This window comes from Rutilus rutilus (assembly GCF_951802725.1).
Source record: "Rutilus rutilus genome assembly, chromosome: 16".
In the NCBI taxonomy this organism is placed as follows: Eukaryota; Metazoa; Chordata; class Actinopteri; order Cypriniformes; family Leuciscidae; genus Rutilus; species Rutilus rutilus.
In genome coordinates, this window is record NC_140224.1 from 24,289,058 (window position 1) to 24,315,676 (window position 26,619).

The following is a 26,619-nucleotide window of genomic DNA, read 5'->3' on the forward strand; positions in this document are numbered from 1 at the left end:
GTCTGCTATTGGTTGAATTAACAGGTAGCTCCGCCCCATGCTCACACCAATTTGACTATGTCAGGCTGGTGGTGATATATGAAAAAATGGCATAGACAGTGGAAGTATAATTTAATTTCATTGAAAAATTCAATTCAATAGAAGTCTCTTATGCTCACCAAAGCTGCATTTATTTGGTCAAAAATACAGTTAAGTATATTATAAAATTATTTCAATTTAAAATAATGGTTATATGTATTTTTATTAGGGCTGTGAAAAGATTAATCGCGATTAATCGCATCCAAAATAAAAGTTTGTTTAAATAATATATGTGTGTGTACTGTGTATAATTATTTTGTATATATAAATACACACACATGCATGTATATATATTTAAGAAAAATTTGTTATTAATATATAAAAAAAAAAAATATATATATATATATATATAATATAAATTTTATATATATATATATATATACAGTATATACATGCAAATATTTCTTAATTATGTACATGCATGTGTGTGTATTTATATATACAAAATAATTATACACATATATATTATGTAAACACAAACTTTTATTTTGGATGCGATTAATCGCGAATAATCTTTTCACAGCCCTAATTTTTATTATATTTATTTATATATATATTTTTTTTTTCTGCTATGGAAAGCAGCCATTACTTCATCTTGTGTTGTGTGATCCTTCCGAAATCATTCTAATGCTGACTCTGTTATCAAGCAAAATTTTGAATTATTATCAATGTGGAAAACAGTTGTGCTGCTTTATACAAATGCTTTACAGTTGTGCTGCTTTACAGTTGTGCTGCTTTACAGTTGTGCTGCTTTACACACACACAAATTACACCACTGTAAAAAGTGAACAGTTGGATCAACTTAAAAAAATTACTTCAACTGGTAACACCTAAAGAAATTAAGTTTTCTCAACTTAAATTATCACGTTTTTCACGATAAAACGTGATAATTTAAGTTGAGAAAACTTAATTTCTTTAGGTGTTACCAATTGAAGTAATTTTAAGTTGATCCAACTGTTCACTTTTTACAGTGTGCTCCTTGAGTGAACTGTTGAGAGAAAAAGAAAAAAAAAAGGAAATAATTTAACATTGCCATGTTAGATTTACAAACAAATAAAATAAAATACAAAATGAGTTAAGCATAGCTAGCGTTGGGCTAATTACAGAGCGTCAAATATTGGTTTCCACACAGAGTTGAACTGTTTTTGTTTATTTTTGTCCACTGACAGAGTTTTCTCGATGTTTAGGTAATATTTCATTACGTTTTTCCATTTATCCAACCCTGGGGTATCTGTGTTTTTCCAATTTTGTAACAACAGCTTCTTATAGACTAATGAGGAAAATATGAATTGCCATCCCATAGGATATTTCATTTTTGTTACATTTTGGAGTAAGCAGGCTTCTGGTGTAAATACAAATTTCTGCTTACAGATGTTAGAGAGCCATCTCTCAAACCAGGTTTTCTTTATTTTTTCACAGTACCAGAATGAATGAGTGAGATAGTCACTACTACCGCACTTTAAGCAGGTGTTTAAGAAGATGCATCAAACTTATGAATTTTGTCCCTACTATAATAAATTCTAGTCATTAATTTATTGGTTGGTTGTGGCTTTATATGTTAGATTTAAGCACTCCTTCCATTTTGTTTTAGCATTGAAGTCCTTTATATCTCTGTCCCAGCCTTCATATATTTAACTTTTTTTACCAACACACTTATATGCAACTAACTTATTGTTAAATGTCATTTTATTTTGCAGCTGCATCATCCAATGAAAATGAGGAGAGAGTGTTCCGTGAGCGGATGCGTCCACGAAAACGTCAGGGGGCGGTTCGGAGGCGTGTCCATCAGGTTAACGGTCACAAGTTTATGGCCACCTACCTGAGACAGCCCACCTACTGCTCCCACTGCAGAGACTTCATCTGGTAAGAGAAGATGCGTGTTGCTCCTCACCTGTAGCCCTGTATGTCATCCACAATAGCTACTTCTATACAGGACTACCTTTATTATAAGGTCCTTTTCAGATATATAAAAGGTTTGTCATTTTTTTCAAAGGCGAAACCTGATGCTAATCACAGGCACTCCTCCTCCTGATTACAACAAAGGAGTTTGTGTAATGAATATTAATATTGAAAGCAAATTAGAGCCACTGTCCTTTGTGCCAGTGCGGAGGGCATTTTATAGATTAGACAGATGTTTATTTTTATCTCTGCAAACAGTTCCTCCCAGTAGTAATAACTGTTCAGTCTAACTATTTGCATACCTAGTGCATCCCTGTGGCTATACACAATGCTGCTTGTTGCCACTGATAGAATCCGCTGTAGAGATTTGTGTTGTAGCACAACCCACCCTCTGCTGGTCGGAAACAGAACTGCTCAATCCTGCTGTGTGTCGGAGTTGTTTAACACATTTATTTCTCTGTGGTTTTGCAGGGGTGTGTTGGGGAAACAAGGGTATCAGTGTCAGGGTGAGTAAGACGCCCTTCTCTTATGTACAGTGATAATAAAATCAATTATAATGTTTCCTGGTTTGATGAATCTTTATTTTAAAATATCTAATTGCCATGGAAAAAAGTGGTAACACTTTACAATAAGGTCCCATTAGTTTAATTTCTGTTAATGCATTATTTAACATTAAATAACAATGAGCAATACATTTGTTTAATCTTTGTCAATGTTAGGTAATAAAAATATAACTTTCCATAGTTAGTTCATGTTAGCTCAGGGACATTAAATAATATTAACAAAGATGACTTTTGATTTTAAATGGTTCGTTAACCCAAAAATTAAAATTATGTCATTAAATCCTCACGCTCATGTCATTCCAAGCCCGTAGGACTTTCGTTTTTTTTTTTTTTTTATCAAACTTTTTAAATTAAATCTAAGAGATTTCTGTCCCTCCATTGACAGTCTACGCAACTACCACTTTGATGCTTCAAACAATTCATAAAGAGATTGTAAAAATAATCCATATGAATTGAACGTTTTAGTCTAAATTTTCTGAAGAGACTCGGTTGCTTTTATGATGAACAGATTGAATTTAGGCTCTAGCTTCTTCTCGCATGTCAAGCCGGTTCGGTTGAGCTTCTGTTCATTTTCGCTGATCAATATCTGTTTATCATGTAAAGCGATCGTGTCTCTACAGAAAATTTGGAATAATCAGCTCAATTCATATGGATTAGTTTTACTATCTTTTTATGAACTTTTTGAAGGGACAGAAAGCTCTCAGATTTCATCAAAAATATCTTCATTTGTGTTCCGAAGATGAACGAAAGTCTTACGGGTTTGGACTTACATGAGGGTGAGCAATTAATGATAGAATTTTTCATTTTGGTTGAACTAACCCTTTAATAATGTATTCGTAAATGTTGAAATATAGATTAAGATAAATTATTTTAAAGTATTTTTCATGGTTAGTTCATGCTAACTAATGTAACCTTATTGTAAAGTGTTACCGAAGTAAACTTTTTTCCTATTCCTTAAATCTCTCAGTGTGTACCTGCGTGGTCCATAAGAGATGCCATGAGCTCATCATAACAAAATGCGCTGGCTTGAAGAAACAGGAAGACACTCCTGAAGAGGTCAGTTCTACATTTCTCTCAAAAGAGTTAGCATACTAGTACTAGTTTTCAGATCATTTTATGAATTGCTACATTTGCCAAAATGTTGACAATTATCACAACAGAAAATACAGCGAGGAATATGACGTGGCTAACTTGACCTTCATTTTACAGTGTGACAAATAATATCAGCCACAATTCTCTCTTTCTTGTAATATTTACAAAAATTTTGTTTCAATAAAAATTATTTATTTCCTAGGTGATAGCATCACACATAAGATAATTGTACTGTAGCAAGGTCATGATGATTGTTTTAAATGTTAAAGATTGATGCATAATATGTAATGATATATATATATTTTTTCAATTGTAGGCAGCACACTGTACAGTGTATGCTAGTTTTCTAAACACAGCATGTAGTGCTGTTTTAGTGTAATTTTTATACTATTATAGTATTTATTTGTATTTGTATTTTATTTTACATTTATATTTGAAGTTTTCTTTTTAATTTTAGTTTAAGGTTTGGTCTTTTTTTTTTCTTTCTTTTTTTTTTTTTATCCAGTTTTAGTTTTAGTAATTATAGTCCTTCAGCTTAAACCTATTTTATTTAAGGTTTTAATTAATTCTCATTTTTAAATATAATAATAAAAATATTATTTTATTTCAGCTTTGTTTAAATGAACATCAATTATTATTTAGGGCCCAGGCACCAATGGTGCGAAAACTCAGCTTATATTATTAAAACCACATTGTTATTAAGGTAACACTTTACAATAAGGTTTAATTTGTTAACATTAGTTGACTATGTTAGTTGATATAAACTAACAGTGAACAATACTTCTGCAGCATTTATCGATCTAACCTCAACATTTACTAATATATTATTAAAATCTAACTTTGTATCTGTTAACATTAGTTAACGCACTAACATGAACATTTTTATTAATTAACATTAACAAAAGTTAATAAATGCAGTAATTATATATTGCTTACTGTTAGTTTATGTGAGTTAATGCATAAACTAATGTTAACAAATGAGACCTTGTTGTAAAGTGTTACCATTAATAGTTGTACGTTTTAGTTAACAATACCAACACTGAGCCCATGTTCTTAAAACTACTGAACCAGCTCGGGATTTCCTCAGCAGAGAGATCAGTTGAATTGTGGGTATCGTGGGTATCGTGGCATGAATGATGTTTTGTTTTTACAGGTTGGCTCCCAGCGCTTCAGTGTAAACATTCCACACATGTTCAGCATTCACAATTACAAAGTCCCCACCTTCTGTGACCACTGCGGCTCCTTACTTTGGGGACTGATGCGGCAAGGCCTGCAGTGCAAAGGCAAGCGTTGCGGATACCAGTGATGAATGATTTGTGATCAAACATCTGCTTTTGTTGCCACATATTCATTTATCTTCCTGTCTGTTTTCAGCCTGTAAAATGAATGTCCATCGGCGTTGTGAAAGTAATGTAGCTCCTAGCTGTGGTGTCGATGCCAGAAAAATTGCTAAAGTGCTTGCTGATCTCGGGGTGACACCAGACAAAATCTCCAACAGTACCCAACGCAGGAAAAAGGTGAGTAGTATTAAATATCTGCAGAATGTGGACAGATGGAACATGGGTCGATGCAAAAACTAAATGATGACGTTATAAGCAGAGGAATAAAATAAATAAAAGTATGACCACTTTAAATAATGATGCAGTAAAATGAGGCCAGTGATGATTGTGACAGTGATGTAAAGGATTAGGACATTAAAATATTAAAAACCATTAGCAGTAATATTAAAAAATGTTTTCTCTTCAGTTGACTCCAGGGCAGGACCCTCAGCAATCCACGACAGAAGCCCCTTTATCAGAGGAGTCTGACCGATGCAAATCAGCTCCAACTTCACCCTGCGACCAGGGTACAGAATTACACAAACTCTCTTGCACATACTCTGCAATCTTACTCTTTCACTATTACACATTCATCATTTATTTGCATAATTAAAGGGTTAGTTCACCCAAAAATGAATATTTAATAAATTAACTGAATATTTTTTTCTCCCTCATGTTTTTCTGAACCTGTATGATCCCCCACTGTGAAATACAAAAGGAGACATTTTTAGGAATGTGCTGGATGCCCTTCAATTGTTCAATTATTTCTATTATTTTCTGATTACAATGAATGGAAACTGGAGCTTTCAAGCTTAAAGGAATAGTCCCAGCCAAAAATTTGAATTATCCCTCAAGCCTTCTTATATGTATATGACTTTTTTCTTTCAGCTGAACACAATCAGTGTTATATTAAAAAATGTCCTGGCTCTTCTCAGCTTTGTAATGGCATTGAATAGAGTCTGAGTTTTTGAAGCTCCAAAAAGCACATCCATCCATCATAAAAGTAATCCATACGACGCCAGTGTGTTAATAAATGCCTTCTGAAGCGAAGCGGGGGGTTTTTGTTAGATAAATATTGCTCGATGGTGTTTTTAGCCCCCAATGGCTCCTTCCAGGCAGCTAACCCTAACCCTAACCTCAACCTTAAACCTACCCATCCCCTCGCTGCCTGGAAGGCGCCGTTGGGGGCTAAAAACACCAAACACCATAAATATTCATATTTAAAACTTTATAAACTATAACCATTGGCTTCCGACTATGGCTGTAAACGTGTTACTGAGAAAGTCGAATTCCGGCGGAAGAGTGACCTCTGACCCGACGTATGACAATGGCGTAGTGTAAGCTTAGGTGAGAATTGAGAAACGTGGAAGCGCAGAGGATAGAGCGAAACAAAACGCCGGTCATGAATTAGAAGTCTAAAAGAGAAGTTTTAAAGAAAAATATCAGAGGATTACAATATAAGAGAAGAGGAGCTACATCCTATGTCAAAGTTCCGCCAGAACTCGACTTGTAACACATGTACGGCTGTTGCCAGAAGCCAGTGATTATAGTTTATACATTTAAAACATGGATATTTTTCTTACAAAACCCCATCGCTTCGCTTCAGAACTCGTATATTAACCTGAAGTCTGAAGTAAAACTGAAATTTAAAGTCTTTGGCTGAAATTCAGGTAATGGGGGTTTTGTGCTTACACATGCTGTAAGCAGTAGACCAATCACAACCGACTGGGCCATCTGACCAATCAGAGCAGAGTAGGCTTCCGGAAAGGTGGGGTTTAGAGAGAACGAGTCCTTGATTGAACTGTTTCAGACACTGTGAGAAAAGAGGTGATGATGCAATATATATTATGAGAAAATTAAAGGATGCATGTAAATCTATTGTAGGAGACCTTCAAAATAAAATTAGGAGCATAATAGGGGGACTTTGAAATGTTTCCCTGTGTTTTATGGAAGGAAGAAACTCATACAGGTTCAGAGTGCGAGTAAATGATAACAGATTTGTCATTTATTCCTTTAAGTCTAATGTTGTATTTGTCTGTCTGTAGCAGAGCTTGCAGAACTGGAGAGTATCCGCAAGGCCCTGTCATTTGGCCAGGAGCACAAGTCTTCCTCCTCTTCCTCGTGCAGCGGCGTTCAGAGCACAGCGACCGAGAGCCGGGAGAATGGAGACGTGAAGACCGTACAGACGAAGAGAATGAGTCTCACGGACTTCTCGTTCATCAAAGTGCTGGGCAAAGGCAGCTTCGGCAAGGTGAGGTTCACGAATCGGTGCTTTTCAGTTTTAGCGCATGAAAACAAATCAACATCTTCACATTGCCCTCTCCGTGCTGTAGGTGATGCTGGCTGAGCTGAAAGGCTCAGATGAAGTTTACGCTGTGAAAGTTTTGAAAAAAGATGTCATCCTTCAAGATGATGATGTGGACTGCACTTTGACAGAGAAACGCATTCTGGCCCTGGCTAGAAAACATCCCTATCTGACTCAGCTTTTCTGCTGCTTCCAGACGAAGGTAAAACAGTCACTAAATCAAAACCCCGATTCTCTCTAATCTAGACATTTCAAGTCATTTATTTCTTCTGATCAGATTAAACACTTAAGTACTGCAGTCTTCCTAATGTCACCAAACCCAGTATACTTTCTTTCTACTGTGAAACAAAAAAAATTTGAGATTTTTTTACTTAATGTCCACCTGTTGTCCATAGAATGAAAATGGATGGATTCATACTGTCAATCTCTAAAATAGAGCTTTATACAATGATTCATTGTAGCTTCATTTGACTTACATGATACATTCCAAGCCATACAATAGCTACAGTATGTGTGAGGAACAGACTAAGTAAATTATGACAAATGGTGAGCTATTTCTTTAAAAAAATAAAATAAAAATAAAACGTTGAATTTGTCATGAACTAACAATACATAATAGCTTTTAGTAGTCTAGGTTAATGTTAATTTGTATATTCATGGTTCAAACTTTTGTCTCTTCTGCTCACCAAGGCTGCATTAATTTGATCAAAAATACAGTAATATTGTGCAATATTATTACAGTTTAGATTAACTTTTTATTTTAATATTTCTATTTTAATTCCTGTGGTAGCAAAAGCTGAAATTTCAGCAGCCATTCCTCAAATCTTCGAAGTCACATGATCCTTCAGAAATCATTCTAATATGCTGATATAAATATATAACAATAGTGCATACTAAATATGTTTTAACATTTCAAGTTCATGACACCTAATGTATTAACGAATTATCTCAAATTGAAACACGTTGTGAAATATCATGTGAAACTATTCTCACAGTCCAGCAGATGGCAGAGCCACACAGGATTGATCAGGATTTAGAATAACAGTTCTAGTTGTCCAGGAGGTGGCAGTGTGACCTCTTTCTGACACCCGTGTATCACAATGTGGTTTGAGGGTGACAGTCCAGTATAAAAAAAACCCCTTGAGAAGTCAGATGAGGTTATGAAACTTTTAACACCTTTAGCAATTATAAGTGGTTCATGATAAATACAAGTTTTATTTTCTAAGTTAAAAAAGAACAAGAAAACAGCATGTGAGGGAAAATAGTTGCAAAATAGCCGTCCAGTAAGTTCACAATGCTGGTTACTACTTTTAATTTTGTTTAATCACCCAGGGTTCCCAAACTTCTGCACACGATTGTATTTGCGGATAGGGAAGGCAAGTAGAAGTGGTATGGTTCTATCAATGAACTGTGCCCATTAAAGACTCTGACATCCTTTTCACTAGGGCTTTTATCGCTCTCATCATCGGTCTCTTCTCTATTTTGCACTTTCACTTCTTTCCGTCTCTTGTTCAGCTTCCCCTCCCATGCCCCAGTTACACTCACAGTGATATCTAGTGTCCTCGTTTCTCTTTTTCGCTCTTCGACTACCACCCACTGTATCTCCCTTCTCATTCGCCCGCATCTGAGAACACAGGACAAACTGACGGAGGGCAACAAAGCAAGAAACGCAAAGAAAGAAGGGTTGGAGGCGGTAGTAGTGCGGGAAAGGGGCAAAAAGAAGAAGGAAGACATGATTTGGGAGGGAAGAGGAGTCGTGTACTCTTTTTGAACTGCTGCCTCTGGTTTTAATCAGCTTTGGGATCGCAGCCATATTCTTATCAACTGTAATTACACTGCAGAAATGTAAATAACATTACACAACGGTTTCTGATGAGGCCTGTTGGGACCATGGGTAGACATGCTCCTGCACAGAGAAAATAGCCAAAAGAAGGGGCCCTGTAGAAAGACAGTGAGGAGGATTTTGGAACATGGAAAGTCTAAATGATTGCCTGAGAAAAAGAAAGAAGGAGGGGAAGATAGTTAGCTTATGCTGGAGAATTAACTGGGACTATTATTTATATACTGTATTATATTATATTATATTATACTGTATTATATTATTCAACGTAATATATTATATTATTTAAAACTTAACATCAGTTTTAATTTAAAAATATTTTTTAAAGGATTCTAGCCTATACTGATTAATAAATATGAATGACTATTATATTATATTATAATATATTATTTTATTTAAAACTTAACATCTGTTTTAATATAAAATATATTTTTTAAAGGATTCTAGCCTACTGCTTAATAAATATGAATAATGACTATTATGTTATATTATATTATATTATATTATATTATATTATAAAAACTTAAGCTCTAAGACTTATAAAATAAAATAAAGAATTCTAGCCTATTGATTATTAACACATATGAATAATGACATTATGGGCCCTATCTTGCAAAAAGCACAATTGACTTTGTACACCGACGCATGTATCATTCCTATTTTGCACCCGCGCACAGCAGACTTTTCCCTCCACAGACGCACGTCGGTAAATTAGGGAATGAACTTGCGCTCCCCGGGGCGGTTCAGCGCAAAGAGGAGGCGTGTTTCGGCACAAACGTTCCCTGATGCTATTTTGCAGGTGTAGAAAATAATTCCGCCACTGACCAGGAAAAACCTAGTCTAAAGTCAGTGGCGCATGTTATTCAAATGCTATTTTGAGGGTGCATGCTTGGCCTTAATCAATGTAGCGTGTGCACAACGCACATACACTTTGATTCTCTCATCTACACAGAAGCAGCTGTTTTCATTTTTGCAAATCATAGGCTACATTATTACAAGGAAAAATATTAACACACTAGGGAAATCATTGTTGTGTCCATGAAGATGTGAAAAAATAGGCATAAATCTAGCTTACACATTTACCCAAATTATCATACGCCTGTTTAACCGAAGCTAATTTGGGTGGGTTTCTCCATCCCCATACATTGTCACTTCTCTGTGTTTTACGTCCCTGACGGGAACGTCGGTCTCCTCGGCTGTGAACCGCTCCTGGCGTGCGCCTGGCAAATCCGCCGTTATAATAGCAATCCACCATGGAACAAGCGCACCTGCTCTTAAAGGGAATGTGAGATGACGCTCTGATTGGTTTATTTCACGTTACGCCCAAACCACACCTATGAATAATGAACCTACTTCAGACCAACCCATTTTAGATTTGCGTCGGGCGCAAGAGTCATTTATCCCGCCGGTATAATAGCAACAGCGCCCAAGATCCGCCCACAAAGTTACTTGCGTTTCGCGCTTGATACTTGCGTTTCAGATCGTTAAAATAGGGCCCTATATCATATTACGATCTTAACTTAAAGGTTGTATCAGTGATTTCAGGCCCAATTTTTTTTTTGATCACATTCATCTAATCTTTCTTAAAGGAGAACTCCGGTCAATTTTAACATTGAGCTCATTTTTTTGTACATTTGGAGTGCTGTCAATACAGAGAACAACGACAAAAATCGGTGTCGGTTGAAGTCCAAAGTAGTCGATTGCCGAGTTCACGCGCATAGGTTTAGTTACCTATGATCACGCGCGTGAACTCGGTAATCGATTACTTTGGACTTCAACCGAAAACAGGATGTAAACACAGGTATTTGCGCTGGCTTAAATAACATCATTTTTATACATATCTTTCACATCTACTGCAGTCAGATTCACTCGTGTTCACTCAGAAGGAATCACTCACATTTTCTGTGCACTTGTAATGACACATCAAGGATGTTAAGAGGCTAAAAGCAGGTTTAGTACTTGCCCCATTGAAGTCAACAGGGTGCAAATTTTAAAAATAGAATAACTCGGTGTAGGCAACACCGATTTTTGTCGTTGTTCTCTGTATTGACAGCACTCCAAATGTACAAAAAAATGAGCTCAATGTTAAAATTGACCGGAGTTCTCCTTTAACGATCCGCTAGCTGCCCGCCCCATAAGCATGTCGTCAAAAAAACGCATCTCTGTAGGCAGCCTAGGCTCTGAGATCTGCACACAAAAACAATTGGTTTCACCAACCACTCAAAACCAAAACAAATAGTGTTCCAACCAATCACAGACAGGGGGAGGGTGTTGTGAGGTTGGTGAAACCATAGATATCATATATAAACGCTAGATGTCTTATGGCGCAGTCACTTCCGGCATCATCGTTCGGCCATCTTGTGACAGTGCTCTGTGCATTAAGGTGAATGATCAGCACGCTCACAAATCCTCTTATCTCGCTGAAATCTTGACGGATTTACAAACGGTTTGGTTTCTTACAAACGTTATTAACGTGGCTATAATTCCGAATGCTTGAACATGTATGTTATAATTTTTCATATGTATGCAGTGTATGTATGCAGTGTCATAACTACATCTCTGACGTTTATAACAAACCAAACCGTTTGAAAATCGGTAGAAAAATGAGCAAGTTATGGTTATTTAAAAGTACATGCACCATTGAAGTAGTGAGCGAGTACACTGTAGCAAGATGGCCGCCACGTGCGGACGTCGACCTCCATTGGCCAGCAGTGCGCACAGACATCTAGCCTTTATATGATATCTATGGGTGAAACCAACTGTTTTTGTGTGCAGATCTCAGAGCCTAGGCTGCCTACAGAGATGTAGGCAGCCTAGGGAAATTTCCCCTATAGGGAAAAAAAATGGAATAGAATAGAAAAAATGCTTCCAGAATTTCTGGACAGTGACATCTTTCCATCTAAACTACTTTCCATCTAAACTACTTTCTTCTTCTTTAGGCCTAAATATTTTATGAAAATGCACTCTACGGATCCTTTTTCATCTCATTTTCCTTTTTATTTACCTAACAGGGGATTTTTAATGCAAATACATTTGCATGGCTCGACTCATGGCTCATAGTTGTGTTAGTTTGTGTGTTTTGCACAAACAAAGGGTCTGCTGCTTTTAAAACACCATTTCCATTCTCACGCACATTTCTCTGTGTCTTGTCTCACCAAATCTTGTGTGTTATTCGACCACCAGAAATGTGGAGGAGCATGTTTGTGGTGGCCTAATAACACGCAAGCTTTGGTGAAACAAGATAAATCCTATAAACACTACACTAGACTCATTAAATGTATATATTCATAATGTTATTTATTCGTGCCTACATACTAGTATTAGTCAAGAGAGAAGAGAGGACAGACTTGTATATGTAAAACCAGTGAAGTGATTTGTTATCAGTATCACTCATTATGCCACAACTGAAACGTTCAGCCTACTGATTATTAACAATTATTATATTATAATTTATTATATTATATTATATTAAATTAATATTAATATTATATAAAAATTCTGTCACAGATTACTCACATAAACATTACAAAATATTTTGCCTAAGCTCATGTAGGATTGGGGTATGACATGATATAGCTTAAAACTATTATGTGAGTGATGATGTGAGTGAGTATTCTTATATTGCTAGGTTCATTTTAATGAATCATTTTGCATAACTTCCCAACATCTAGAAATAGTGTACAGTTATAACTTCTATAGATAAGTGAGTTAGAAGAATTAGATCAGTAGACATTGAAAATGGCTCTGTCTTGACTTGTGGTTTGTTATGGTTATGGACAGTGTGTTAGTGTGACTCCATTCCCAGCTGAGGACAGACACAGATGAGGTCATTAACACAGCTCACTATCTCTAGCACTGGCGTAACCCAGAAACCCTCATGTGCTTCCCTCCGCTACTGTGAAGCAATCTAGACGTTCAGTGAACCTGTGCCCTGATGATTTAGAAGATTTAGAACATGTAGTCTTGCTCTGTGTGTCTAAACAGTAGTGAAACCTCAGATACTTTTAAATACAGATGCATTGCAAACAATTACTGAGATGAAGACCCAAGATCTAGATTACGTCACTTTAAATGCTTTTAAGATCTCTTGCTCTTATTCTCTCTTTCTTTAATTTCGGAGTTGTCTTTATTTTGAGTTGGCAAAATGTGAACTATATTTCTAGAGACATGCGGTTTCAGATCACTCTCTTTTTGTCAAATTTCAGATTCGTGTCATTGTCTTATACGCCGAGTTGCTGGTCTCATGTGTTCTCTCTGCAATTAAATGGGTGATTTGAGCACATTTTCTTTCTTTCAACCCTCTCTCTCCACGTCTTGCTTCTCTCTTTCTCTTTCTCTCTTCCTCTTTTTCCAGAGTAAATTGATGAGTTGAATTCGCTCTCAAAACTCTGAACAATGTTGTATTGCAGCCAGACCTGAGCTCATATTTCTCCTGCACGAAAACATCTTTCCTTGAATCTTTAGCTTTTTCTTAGTCCGTCTCTTTGTCTGCATTGCTCTCCGTTCTAACCTTCTTCTTTTTTTACCTATCTGTTAGACTGTTGGCTCTGAACGTCTTTATTTCTGTTAATTGTCAGTGCATCTAATTCAAAAATCTTTTTTTTCTTCTATTAAAGAGCAGTTTTATGTCTATCCTTGTATTGTTCAACTGGTTGATATTAGAAAAGTAATTAGTAATGGAGTACTTTTTAGAGAGAGTAATTAGTACAGTAATCTAATCATATTATTGAAGAAGCTAGTAATTAACTACTTCTTTTTTAGAGTAACTTACCCGACACTAATTGTGAGTTCAAATGAGATACAAAGTCACATTATGACATATTAAGTTGCAACAATGTTGGAATTACAAGAAAGTCAATTGAGAAATGAAGTCACAGTTACAGGAACATTACACACATTGGGGCATAATAACTTTTTTCTGGGTGGTTTCCATAACAGTCAAAAATTACTGTCACACCCTAATGGCTTACTAGGGGTCATGAAATGCTTGTTTTGTACAATTCAAACTATTTCTATACACACAATACCATTGAAATTTTGGTGCTGATTCCCAGGATTTTTTTCTGTTTTTTGGTCCCACTTTATATTAGTTGTCTTTAACTACTATGGTTTAACGTTTAAATTCATCAGGTGATGACTGGTATTTATTTTGCATATACATGTTTTTAAATTGTAGTTATATTTTTAAAAATACCTGCATGTAAGTATAGCTGTAATTAATTCTCTAATTACATTTTTTATATATATATATATTTTAAAAAGTAATTTATTCCTGTCATGGCAACGTTTAATTTCCTCCAGAAATCATTCTAATATGCTGATTTGGTGCTCAAGAAATATTTCTTCTAATTATCAATGTTGAAAACAGTTAGCTGCTTAATATTTTTTTCAGGATACTTGTATGCATTTATTTGAAATTGAAATCTTTTGTCACATTATAAAATCTTTACTGTAACTTTAGATCAATTGAATGCATCCTTGCTGAATAAAACGGTAGTGTAATAATGATTGACATTTTTGAATTACCGCTCATTTAACTATTGCCGCATTCAGTAGCACTGCAGAACGTACAGCTGTATTCCGACACGGATTTGTTGAAGTTGTTGAGTTGTGTATGTGTCTATAGGCTTTCAATAATGCAGATTACAGGTCTTATCATGTTTGTGTACTGTATGTCTGTTTTGTGTTTTCAGCACCGGTTTGTCAGAAGCGTCCTGCACCTGCAGTCTTTAGAAAATAAGCCATTGAAAATGTCTTTCATAACATGTTATATAAGCATGGATGAGACTAAACAGACGTTTCCTTGCACCACCCGTCTATTGCAGCATGACAGAGAACTGCCCTGCATAACACACACGCACCATCATTTCAGATGCAACGATACACAGTTCTTTTCTACATTCATGAGTCATGACACAATATTGAAAAGTCGTCTTGTGTCCCCTTTTGAGCTAACAAAACAGAGCCAGTTTTGACTAACCCAAACGGGGCTGTGCGGTGTCCACTATCTTCCAATCGGGGCTGCTGTCTTGTGGTCCAACCCAAACGGAAGAAACTATTTGTTCATTTCTAATTAGGGGCAGGAAATGTTTGTTCATATTGGATTGGGTGGGCCTCCTTCAGATTTCTTGGCACATTTACACAAACTATTTAAGCATCCTGTTTAAATTCCTCCTCTCTGAATGAACAAAAAGTGGGCTTTTGTACACTTACGTAAGATAACGTTATTCATTCAAGTATAATATTGGCACAAAATAATAAGGTCCTTTCATGAAAGTACTTTAAAACTCTGATTCGTTCAAATTTCTTCAAATTCAAACCTAATGTTTGTCCCGCACTGTGCTACGGATATGAATAATATATACCTCAAATCATGTGGCATACTGTGTGATATATGCTTTTACATTTATAAGACTTAAAAACAACAATAAAATGTTAAAAAAATCGAACAAAATTAATCACCAAAGTGTGAGGGACCTTATTTATATCTAAAGTATAGACACTTGAAGGTCGGAGCTTTTACCTTGAGCAAATAAGAAACTACATAGAAACCCTCTTCAATCTCAAATCCTACACTTTTGCATATGAATACCACCTACAACAGTCTAGAATGATGTTGTTGACTTTTGCACTGGCAAGCATCACTTCTGTACTGTGCAATTGTTGAATTCTGTAAATAAAATATAGGGATTCCATAGTCAAGCAAGTGCATGATCTAGGAAATACTATAAAAACAGTCTTGACTTTTTTTACAGGAGAACTAAGGAGAATCAGCTATTACAACCAATTAACTCAAAGACGGTGCAGGACAAAGAACTAAGGAGAACTCAGGGCTTAAATACATATGGAGTAATGAGGAAACTAATTAAACAACAGGTGAACGAAAAAACTATGAGAACAAAACTAGTGAACTAATGACAGAGAATATAGGCAAACAGACACTGAACAGAAACAGGACATACACGTTACAGATAAGAGATTAAGAGCCAGATTAACTGACTACTGTCAGGATTTACTAAAGGCACGCAGTGAAAAATTAGCAATGATAAGGCGACTGACCTTTTTGCATATACATTTGTAGGAGTTTCCCTTTCTGATGCAAAATGTATGGGAGGGAGAGTATTTAAATAAGTCATGCAATGTGAATTACTTAGGTTTGTGGTAGTTTATGAGATTGATTTACTGGTATCTGTGCCATTATTTAACGCCCAAAGCATATTTTATACCATTTTTGCGCTTGACATGACTGATATTTGCTGTAGGAGGAGGAACCGCAGTGAACAGAGAGAGAGTGTGATAGAAAGGAGAATTTTCTCACTTGTGTTCATTTTTTTGGAATGCCAGAGGAAGACAAACATATCGTTTGTCAAGTCACATTATTTTTAATTTGCTGTGTTAATTACCCTCACCTGATTATCATCGGCTGTTTGTTTGCAATTTCAACAATTCAAACAATTTCTTGAAGCCGAAATCATCTTCATCTACTGAAGCCACAGTGGAGCGATGCAACAGCTTCATTGACTTTTTTAGATCTAAAGTCAATAACATCCGCTCTTCAATAGCTGGCTCTTCCTCCCTGTCTCCACCGTCCTCTAACCCCCTGCCTGGGAGATTGCCATCCCTTTTGCACTTCACTGAGGTTCAGCAGAGCCACGTTGAGGAAACCATCAAAAAAATGAAGTCGTCCACCTGCACCTTGGATCCCATCCCGATCCCATTCTGCTTAAGTCATTCATTCCTAGTGTCAGCCCAATCATCACCGAGTTTGTTAATCTCTCTCTCAAAACTGGTTTCGTCCCTCTTGCTCTTAAAGCTGCTGTCATCCGTCCAATACTCAAGAAACCAACCCTAGACCCGGAGGTCCTGGGAAATTACAGGCCGATCTCCAATCTCACCTTTCTGTCAAAGGTTCTAGAGAGGGACGCCACCTCTCAACTTCACAACCATTTAAAACACAACAACCTATTTGAGATATTTCAATCAGGCTTTCGTTCGGCCCACAGTCCCGAAACAGCTCTGCTCTGGGTGACAAATGACCTTCTTATGGCAGCTGATTCAGATTATCACTGCTCATTCTCCTCGACCTAACAGCGGCATTCGACACAGTGGACCATAGCATCCTCCGGGACTGCCTCCACAACACAGTTGGACTGTCGGGAACAGCACTGCAGTGGTTTCAGTCCTACCTTTCTGGCAGGACTGAGCGTGTTATATTGGGAGAATGTGAGTCCAGGCTGCTCCCTGTTACATGTGGTGTTCCGCAGGGGTCGGTTCTCGGCCCAATCTTATTCATTCTTTACATGCTTCCCCTCGGTTCTATCATCAGCAGACATGGACTATCCTTCCATTGTTATGCTGACGACATGCAACTTTATATCAAAACTGCCCCAAGCCCCTCCATAGCCCTGTCACGACTCATCACATGTCTTGAGGAGATAAAGGCATGGATGAAAAGCAACTTCCTCCAGCTGAACTCTAGTAAAACTGAGGCACTACTTGTTGGCACCCCTCATCAGATCCACTCCTCTCCCATATCTCAGTTCATCTTTGACGGCCAGGTCATCACTTTCTCCTCCTCAGTCGTAAACCTAGGGGTTCGGTTTGACCCGCAGCTGACCTTCAATGACCACATTAAACACATTTGCAAAACCTCCTTCCACCATCTACGAAACATCTCCAAACTCCGTCCCCTTCTAACTCTTTCAGATGCAGAGAAACTTGTTCATGCCTTTATTTCCAACAGGCTGGACTACTGCAACAGACTCTTCATTGGGATTTCTGGCAGAAATATCCAGAAGCTACAATACATCCAGAATAGCGCTGCCAGAGTCCTTATGAGAGTCCGAAAATATGATCACATAACTCCCATTCTACACTCACTGCACTGGCTCCCTGTTTGATTCCGGATTGACTACAAAATCCTTCTGCTCACACAAAAATGTATTACCGGACATGCACCATCATATCTACAAGAACTCATCACTTTGAAATCCTCCCCCCGCACCCTCAGATCATCAGGCCACTTGCTTCTTCAGGTCCCCACCACCAGGCTTCGTACCATGGGGGACCGAGCTTTCTGTTCAGCTGCACCGCGGCTTTGGAACCACCTCCCGAGTGAGCTGAGAGCAGTACAGAGCCTGGACACTTTCAAAGCAGACCTGAAGACTTTTTTTATTCAGAAAGGCTTTTATGTGCTGATTGTTTTTATTATTTTGTAGTTACTGTCGTTCTCCTGTGTAGCACTTTGAGATTCTTCGGAATGAAAAGTGCGTTATAAATAAAATCTATTATTATTATTATTATTGTTTGCGACTCTACGCTAATTTGTGCTGCTCTTGGTAGATTGCGTTGGTCAAAATGAAAATTAGCTACAGCATCTGTGCTCTTTAATTCTCCACTCCCATCGACGCTTTTATGGGATCACGGTTTAATGCTAATGTAACCCAGGGTAAATAGTAAATTATGTAGCATATACGCTGGGTATATGTGTTAAATATCAGATGAATATAGCTATATTCATCTGATATTTAACACATATACCCAGCGTATATGCTACACTAATTTGCCCTATTTGGTAAATTGGCCCTAAGTGATTATTTAGCAAACAATAAGATATATGATTTGATATGATGTATTTGACCTTAAAGACTTACAGTAATTGTGTTGTGTGTGTGTTTTTATGTTTTGTTTCCTTATAATCCATTGACCTTTGCTTAGCATAGCTAAGTGTGAGTGGGTGTGTGTGAAACTTTTTGGACCAATGAATCAGCGATATGATTGGTGCAAAAAAAATCAGGGCTTATGCCCACAAGAACACCATCACCACGGTCAAAGATTGAGCTGGACCAGTCTCGTTATGGGGGTGTTTGCTTCTGTGGAAAGTGGAAATCTTGACAGTATGAAGGACATAATGGATTCTTTGAAGTCTCAGGCCATTTTGGCAGAGCGTATGGTGCCTTCTGTGCATGGACTGAAGCTTGAAGATCAGTGGACTTTCCAGCAGGTCAATGATCATATCCAAATCTACCCAAACCTGGTTCAGGGCTCGGTCCTACAATGTTCTTAAATGGCATGCTTAGTCTCCAGATTTAAATCTCATTGAAAATCTTTGGTGGGATTCTAAGAGAGCAGTGGCAACATGAAAACCAAAGATTATCAGTGATCTGAAAGCTTTTGCGCATGAGGTATGGGCTAAGATTCCACTAGAGAGGTGACAGAAGCTTTAATGCACTTAGAGGCAACATTTATTGGAGGTTATAAAAAGTAAAGGATTTGCTACAAAGTTTGATGTTTTGGGGTTGTTTAGAGACATTTTCTAACTGAGTAACTTAACATTCTCAGAATTACACAAATGTGTATTAATAAACTTTCTATGATAGTTTACTGATACCTTAGTTGAAGTGTTTTCATAAAATGTAATCGAAGACTATAGATATACAAAGACAGTGCGGGCGCACTCCTATTACTTATGAATGGGAGAAACTGCAACACTTAATATGGCAGAATAAGTCCCGCCTTCTAAATAATAGAGCCAATCTCTAATTGGCAAAGTCATTGCGTCACTGCAACTGCCGTTAGAAGTTCCGGTTCCCATGTAATCCCGAGACTCGCGCTTAGGACTGCACATGGACAAAACTAAGCTTTTTTAGCGCTATTTGAGGCTAGGAAACAACATTTATAGCACAATTCATGTCAGATTTTGTTGCTGATTTGAAACATGTTATTTAAAATATGAGTTCGGCAAGCAGTTTTTGAGTTTTCAGTATTCCCCCATTCAAATAGATAGGACTTGTTCTTGGGTGCCCAAAATAGCTGCCCAGGGGCATTGCACATATGGCTGCTGTGTGAACAGACTTTCCTTGAAAGGGACTTTGATTTACTTCACAACAGCAGAAAGTTTTTCTGGTCAGGGGTGTTGAGTAATTTGAAATTTGACAACTTTTTAGGGGATGTTGAATAAGTGGTAAATAACTGCTAAAATATGGTAATTTTATATCATATTTATTATAATATTTTTTAAAACATAAAAGTCTATGAAATGTCGCCATGGACAGTTGATAGCCGGTTAAACTTTAAACTGCATGATTTCATGTAGCTTTACTGGAAAAGCATTTCTTTGAATTGGGGACTTGTGTTGTTTTATTGTAAGGGCAATATAAAAGTTGTATCTCAACTTCCTGATCATAAACTACGTGGATAAATAGATCAATGGATTATGATAATAAGTGTATACGGTTTTTATATTGATATGCCTATTTCCTAATTTATTGGAAGGGAGAATCCCAAACTTTCTTTTAATGTTTCCTTATTAGAGTTACATTACAAGAAATGTTTCCGACTGTGAGTCAGAATGTGAGTTTCATTTAATCATCCAAGTGCCTGTGCTGGAATTATTTTATGTTTATTGTGTTTTCTGGTAATTATATAAGCAAATTTGCTTTGTTGTCTGTTGGCGTGTGCTGTGCTTAACTGTTATCTGGACAGCTGTATGAGAAACTGCAACAGGATTAACAGTGAAACTGTAGATGATTTTAAATCACGCTAATACTGGGTGTGGAGGTCCTGTTCTATGAAAATGAACTATCTTTTTTTGTCTTCTTTCTCATTCTCTATCTCTGCAGGATCGGTTGTTCTTTGTTATGGAGTATGTAAACGGAGGAGACCTGATGTTTCAGATCCAGCGCTCACGAAAGTTTGATGAAGCTCGTTCCCGTTTCTACGCAGCTGAGGTCACATCAGCACTTATGTTCCTGCACCAACACGGCGTCATCTACAGGTAAACTCACACAGAGTAGAAGTCAACAGGAAATGTTATTCAGAGCCTGTTTTACTTTCATAATTTTTATGAATTATGAATGAGTTTTATGAGATAGATTTTCAATGGGAAAAAATATAGGGTAGGACTTAATTTTATTAATCAAAAAACTACTGGATTGTGAAAAGTATAGATATTGCATATACCAAAATGGAGCCAGGTGGTTTAGACCTTTTGATTGAAAAAAATTGGTAACACTTTAGTCTAGGGTCAAATTCTCACTGTTAACTAGTTTTTTTATTTGCCATGCATATTACTAGGATTTTAGCTGTTTATTAGTGCTTATAAAGCACATAATAATGCCTTATTTTGCAGGACCATATTCTACATCCCTTAATCCTACCCAATACCTAAACTTAACAACTACCTTACTAACTATTAATAAGCAGTAATTAGGAGTTTATTGAGGCAAAAGTTGTAGTTAATAGTTAAGGCCATTGCACACTGAGTCCGAAATTTTCGTATGCGTTTTTTCGTGTTCGTCAGCCTTAAAATTCGCCACGCACAGAAACATTGCACACTGAGTCCGATGCGTATTTATTAAACCTTAGCGAAAAAAACCGCAAAAAATACAAAATGGATTCGTCAAGCAGTGTGGATGATTTTGTTGCCCTCTTTCTTCTTAAAAAGAGAAAAATAAAAAGAGGAAATATTGGGTTCATCCAATCCTGAGATTGCGCCGAGAGGAAGGAGAGTTTCACCTCCTTATCAGGGAGTTGCGAAATTATCCCGAGCAATTCAAAATTTACCTCAGAATGTCAGTGGAACAGTTTGATGCTTTGCTAGCGATACTGGAGCCACATATTAAAAAGAAGACCACCAATTTCTGTGAACCAATCGATCCTGAACAGAGACTGGCAGTATGTCTAGGTATGGACCCTTTTTACAGTCTATGGTATGGACACACACACACGGCCGGCGGAAGCGCTGGGCAGACAGAACAGCATACAGGTTATATTTTCCGAAATTTTGATCTGATTGAAAGGGGAGGTGGCTCTGAATTGTCAAAAAACCTCTCAAAATACTGGCTGTGGATGCGAAAAACGCAGAAAATCGAACCCAATCCGAATTTTTTTATTACGGACGAAAGTTTCGTAGACAGTGTGCAAGCGTTATTCACATAACGTGAGGTCGAATTTTTTTTTTTACGTGCGAAAATTTCGGATGCGAATTTCGGACTCCGTGTGCAATGGCCTTTAGTTTGTTAATAGTGAGTTAATAATGAGAATTGGACCCTAAACTAAAGTGTGACCAAAAAATAAATAAATGTGTAATAAACATTAATAATTTAATAATAATAATAATAATAACAGCAATAATACATTGTTGTTGTTGTTGCTTACATATAGCTGTCTCTGCATCTTAAAGGGTTAGTTCACCCAAAAATTAAAATTCTGTCAGTAATTACTCACCCTCATGTTGTTCCAACCGCGTAAGACCTTCGTTCATCTTCGGAACACAAATTAAGCTATTTTTGATGAAATCTGAGCCATGTTTCACTCCTCCATAGGCTTCTATGTGACCGAAACTTGCTGGCCCAGAAAAGTTATTAAAGAGATCGTTAATATAGTCCAAGTGACTCCAGTGGCTCAATATTAAGTATATCAAGCGACGAGAATACTTTTTGTGCGCAAAAACAAACAAAAATAACGACTTTATTCCACTATTCATTTCCTTCTCTCTGGACCTCTAGTTGGTTCGCGTAGTGTTTTTGCGCAGCGCGTCTGTGTTACATGTCACCACGTAGGCTCACTATTGGCCGACGCCGGTCATGTGTGTGTTGCGTGATGACGTGCAACACAGACGCGCAGCGCAAAAACACTACGAGGCCCAGAGAGAAGGAAATGAAAAGTGGAATAAAGTCGTTATTTTTGTTTGTTTTTGCGCACAAAAAGTATTCTCGTCGCATGATAAACTTAATGTAGTGCCACTGTAGTTACTTGGACTATTTTAACGATGTTTTAATAACTATTCTGGGCCGGTGAGTTTCGGTCACACTGGAAGCCTATGGAGGAGTCAAAATTCTGTCAGATTTCATCAAAAATATCTTAATTTGTGTTCCGAAGATGAACGAAAGACTTACATGGTTGGAACAACATGAGGGTGAGTAATTACTGACAGAATTTTCATTTTTGGGTGAACTAACCCTTTAAGCTATGGTATGAACATCCATTTTGACAAAACAAAAGTGCACACTTCACCTTAAACGTTAACATGAAATCACAATTGACCCTTTGTATGTTCTTAATGTCCATTTATATTCCTACAGTCTTACTGTACACAATATTGAAAAAATTGACTATATTATTTCATGTTACTTTTTTTGGTGACTCTAGCTGTGTAAAAATGGCACACTTTAAAGACACAAGCTAGTCATATCATGAGACTGCAGTGTGACTTCAGCTCCCACAAATGATGCCAATCCTACCCGGGCATCATGCTAACTGGCACTCAAAGACTTTAAATGCTTGTTTTTGTTCCAACTCTGAGGTAGATGCTAATCCCATTTGACCCTGGAGAGTTAGAAAAGATCACACCATTGTCTCTGTAGCATTTAGTATCAGCTAACCTCCCTCAATGAAATAAAGTCACCATTCAGACCAGAGCAGCTTTCATTCTCCCCAGGGACAGCCGAAGATACAGTGTATACTGTGGGCTGACTTCATCTCTGAGCTCTTGATACAGTTCAGATTTTTTGAACAGAGGCTGAGAAGATGAAACAACTGTGAAAAGTCTCAAAGGACTAATCCACCACCTTTTGTCAGGGTCTGCACAAATCTACAAGAGAAGCCCCCTCATTTTCTTAGCATTTCTTTATTCATACACACTCACCCATTCTAACATTCACAACACACACACACACACACACACACACACACACACAACGTTCATAAAGCAACAAATACAGTTGTAAGTCTTGTTTAAAGGGATAAAATGGCAAGATACAGTTGTCAGTCTTGTTTAGAGTGATAAAATGGCAAAACAGTTGTTAGTCTTGTTTAAGGCGAGACACGGCAGGCAAAAACATCTTTTTTTTTTTTTACTGGTCAATTTTGAGATTTTTGGATATTTGTCTTCAATAACATGTCTTCTTTCAGACTTGTGGTGAAAAAAAGTCTGAAATACACATTTAGGTCTTTATTTAATTACACTTTGTCTGTTTGCGTCTGTAGATTTCTCATAAATTCAACAAAAGTTCGCGTTCTTAATCAACATGCTGCTCCGCGATCTCTGCCGGCACCCTGTCATCACATGCACCGTTAGGAAGCTCTCTCTCTTCTGTACAATCCTGTCGGATCCAAATATGGTCATTTCCTTTTCATCAGCAACCAATCGTGAAAGTAAAAGGGCTGAATGCGCAATCTCATTGGCTGATGATAAATCTTTAAAGCCCGTTTTCTCAAAATGACTTTTCTCTCATACTCCAAGTCCAAAATCTCCACTTCAGTAGCATCTCTATACACCAAACTTTCCAGTCTTGTACCTAGTTATATTATGAAGACATTTACTGAGGGATTTGTAAATATATTATTCCTAGCCTGGTTTATATAACATTTTATTCCAAAAAACATGGCGAAAATCATTTTCTTAAGGCTATTGACAGTATTTTCTGATTTACAGGATAACAAAAGTAGATATCTTTTTCCCATCTAATATGTGAACACAATCAAAAAATAACTTTTAACCTGACTTTGTCTAATACTCAGATTTCGTTTTTTATCTTTATATATATATATATATATATATATATATACAGTGCAATGCATAAGTGAATACACCCATGCTAAAGTTGACTAAAAAGAGGAATAAAAAATCATATTTTGGAAATTGAACTTAATGCCTTAATTGAAAAAATTAGGAAAAATCCAACCTTTAAGGACACCAATTTTCTTTGTGAATTAATAATGTATCGTAAATAAATAAATGTTCTTCCTTAAAATACATGGTGCATAAGTGAGTACACCCCTATGTTAAATTCCCATAGAGGCAGGCAGATTTTTATTTTTAAGTTTTTTTTTTTTTTTTTTTTTTTTGGATACTATGCATCCTGATAAAGTTCCCTTGGCCTTTGGAATTAAAATAGCCCCACATCATCACATAGCATTCACCATACCTAGAGATTGGCATGGTTTTATTTCAGTTAGCCTAAAAGCTAGTTTGATTTGCATTGAGAGATGATCTTATGGAAAGTACCCCATGCCAATCTCTAGGTATGGTGAAGGCTATGTGATGATGTGGGGCTATTTTAATTCCAAAGGCCAAGGGAACTTTATCAGGATGCATAGTATCCTAATTTTTTTTTTTTTTAAATACTTAAAAATAAAAAAATGCCTGCCTCTATGGGAATTTAACATAGGGGTGTACTCACTTATGCACCATGTATTTTAAGGAAGAACATTTATTTATTTACGATACATTATTCATTCACAAAGAAAATTGGTGTCCTTAAAGGTTGGATTTTTCCTAATTTTTTTAATTAAGGCATTAAGTTCAATTTCCAAAATATGATTTTTTATTCCTCTTTTTAGTCAACTTTAGCATGGGTGTATTCACTTATGCATTGCACTGTGTGTATATATATATATATATATATATATATATATATATATATATATATATATATATATATATATATATATATATATATATATAAAGATATATATATATATATATATATTTATGCAAATTAGCGCATATTTTATTTAATTAGATATTGCCTAATTTGCATATTTAAACATTAAATTACAGAAAACTTGTAATACATTTTTTTCTCGTCTTAATGTAGGTAATCAACTGGGAAAGTTTCATGGTGATATCTGCTAGTTAAAAATGTTACCCTATTCACCTGTAGTGTCTCGCCTTAAAGTGATAAATATGGCAAAATACAGTTGTCAGTCTTGTTTAGAGAGATAAATATGGCAAAATACAGTTGTAAGTCTTGTTTAGAGATATTAAATATGGCAAAATACAGTTGTAAGTCTTTAGAGTGATAAAATGGCAAAACAGTTGTTAGTCTTGTTTGGAGTGATAAATATTGCAAAATACAGTTGTCTGTCTTGTTTAGAGTGATACATATGGCAAAGTACAGTTGTTAGTCTTGTTTAGAGAGATAAATATGGCAAAATACAGTTGTCAGTCTTGTTTGGAGTGATAAATATGGAAAAATACAGTTGTCGGTCTTGTTTGCAGTGATAAATATGGCAAAATACAGTTCACAAAATGAACCGCATACATTATTCAATACGCTTCTGTCTGCTCTCATATGCACAGGACAATTTGAGAGTCACACCTGTTGATAAATACTGTTGTCAATCCCAAACATTGACTGTGTAAAGTTGTGAATGTAGCCAAACACATTAATTCTTTCCCAGGGACAAACTTGTATGCATGTATAAAAATCTCACTGTCTTTCTGTCTGTTTATCACACAATCAGACTTGCAAGCAGAAATATCCACTGGAAGCTGAATAGATAGGCTGCGATGGATCACATGACACGAGAAAAGCACAAAAAGCAATATTTCTTATCCTCGGCTTGGGTAGACACTGTAGTACTGTGATAATCATACTGCTGACTACTGCAAGATACAAGAGGTCAAACTACACCCGACCCCCTTTGAGACAGTCGTCATTTTTGCAGTACTAAAGCCCCTATCTCCCCTTCTTAACTGTGTTATCCTGTCAAAAGTGCTTGCCATATCAGTGTGCT

The 26,619-nt window shown here is 36.6% G+C and overlaps 1 protein-coding gene across 2 annotated transcripts in view; it reads left to right on the plus strand.

Annotated features, from left to right (window-relative positions):
* prkcea (protein kinase C, epsilon a) overlaps nucleotides 1-26,619 on the plus strand; it is a 73,796-nt gene that overhangs the window by 33,719 nt on the left and 13,458 nt on the right. Inside the window, exons 3-11 of one of the 2 annotated variants that reach the window (XM_084435049.1) lie at nucleotides 1,776-1,941; nucleotides 2,449-2,483; nucleotides 3,508-3,596; nucleotides 4,786-4,915; nucleotides 5,007-5,149; nucleotides 5,379-5,478; nucleotides 6,997-7,202; nucleotides 7,285-7,458; nucleotides 20,718-20,872. In XM_084435049.1, coding sequence (XP_084291175.1) covers nucleotides 1,776-1,941; nucleotides 2,449-2,483; nucleotides 3,508-3,596; nucleotides 4,786-4,915; nucleotides 5,007-5,149; nucleotides 5,379-5,478; nucleotides 6,997-7,202; nucleotides 7,285-7,458; nucleotides 20,718-20,872 — 1,198 coding nt within the window. The remainder of the gene's footprint in view (nucleotides 1-1,775; nucleotides 1,942-2,448; nucleotides 2,484-3,507; nucleotides 3,597-4,785; nucleotides 4,916-5,006; nucleotides 5,150-5,378; nucleotides 5,479-6,996; nucleotides 7,203-7,284; nucleotides 7,459-20,717; nucleotides 20,873-26,619) is intronic. The other variant, XM_084435050.1, reaches the window with a different exon arrangement.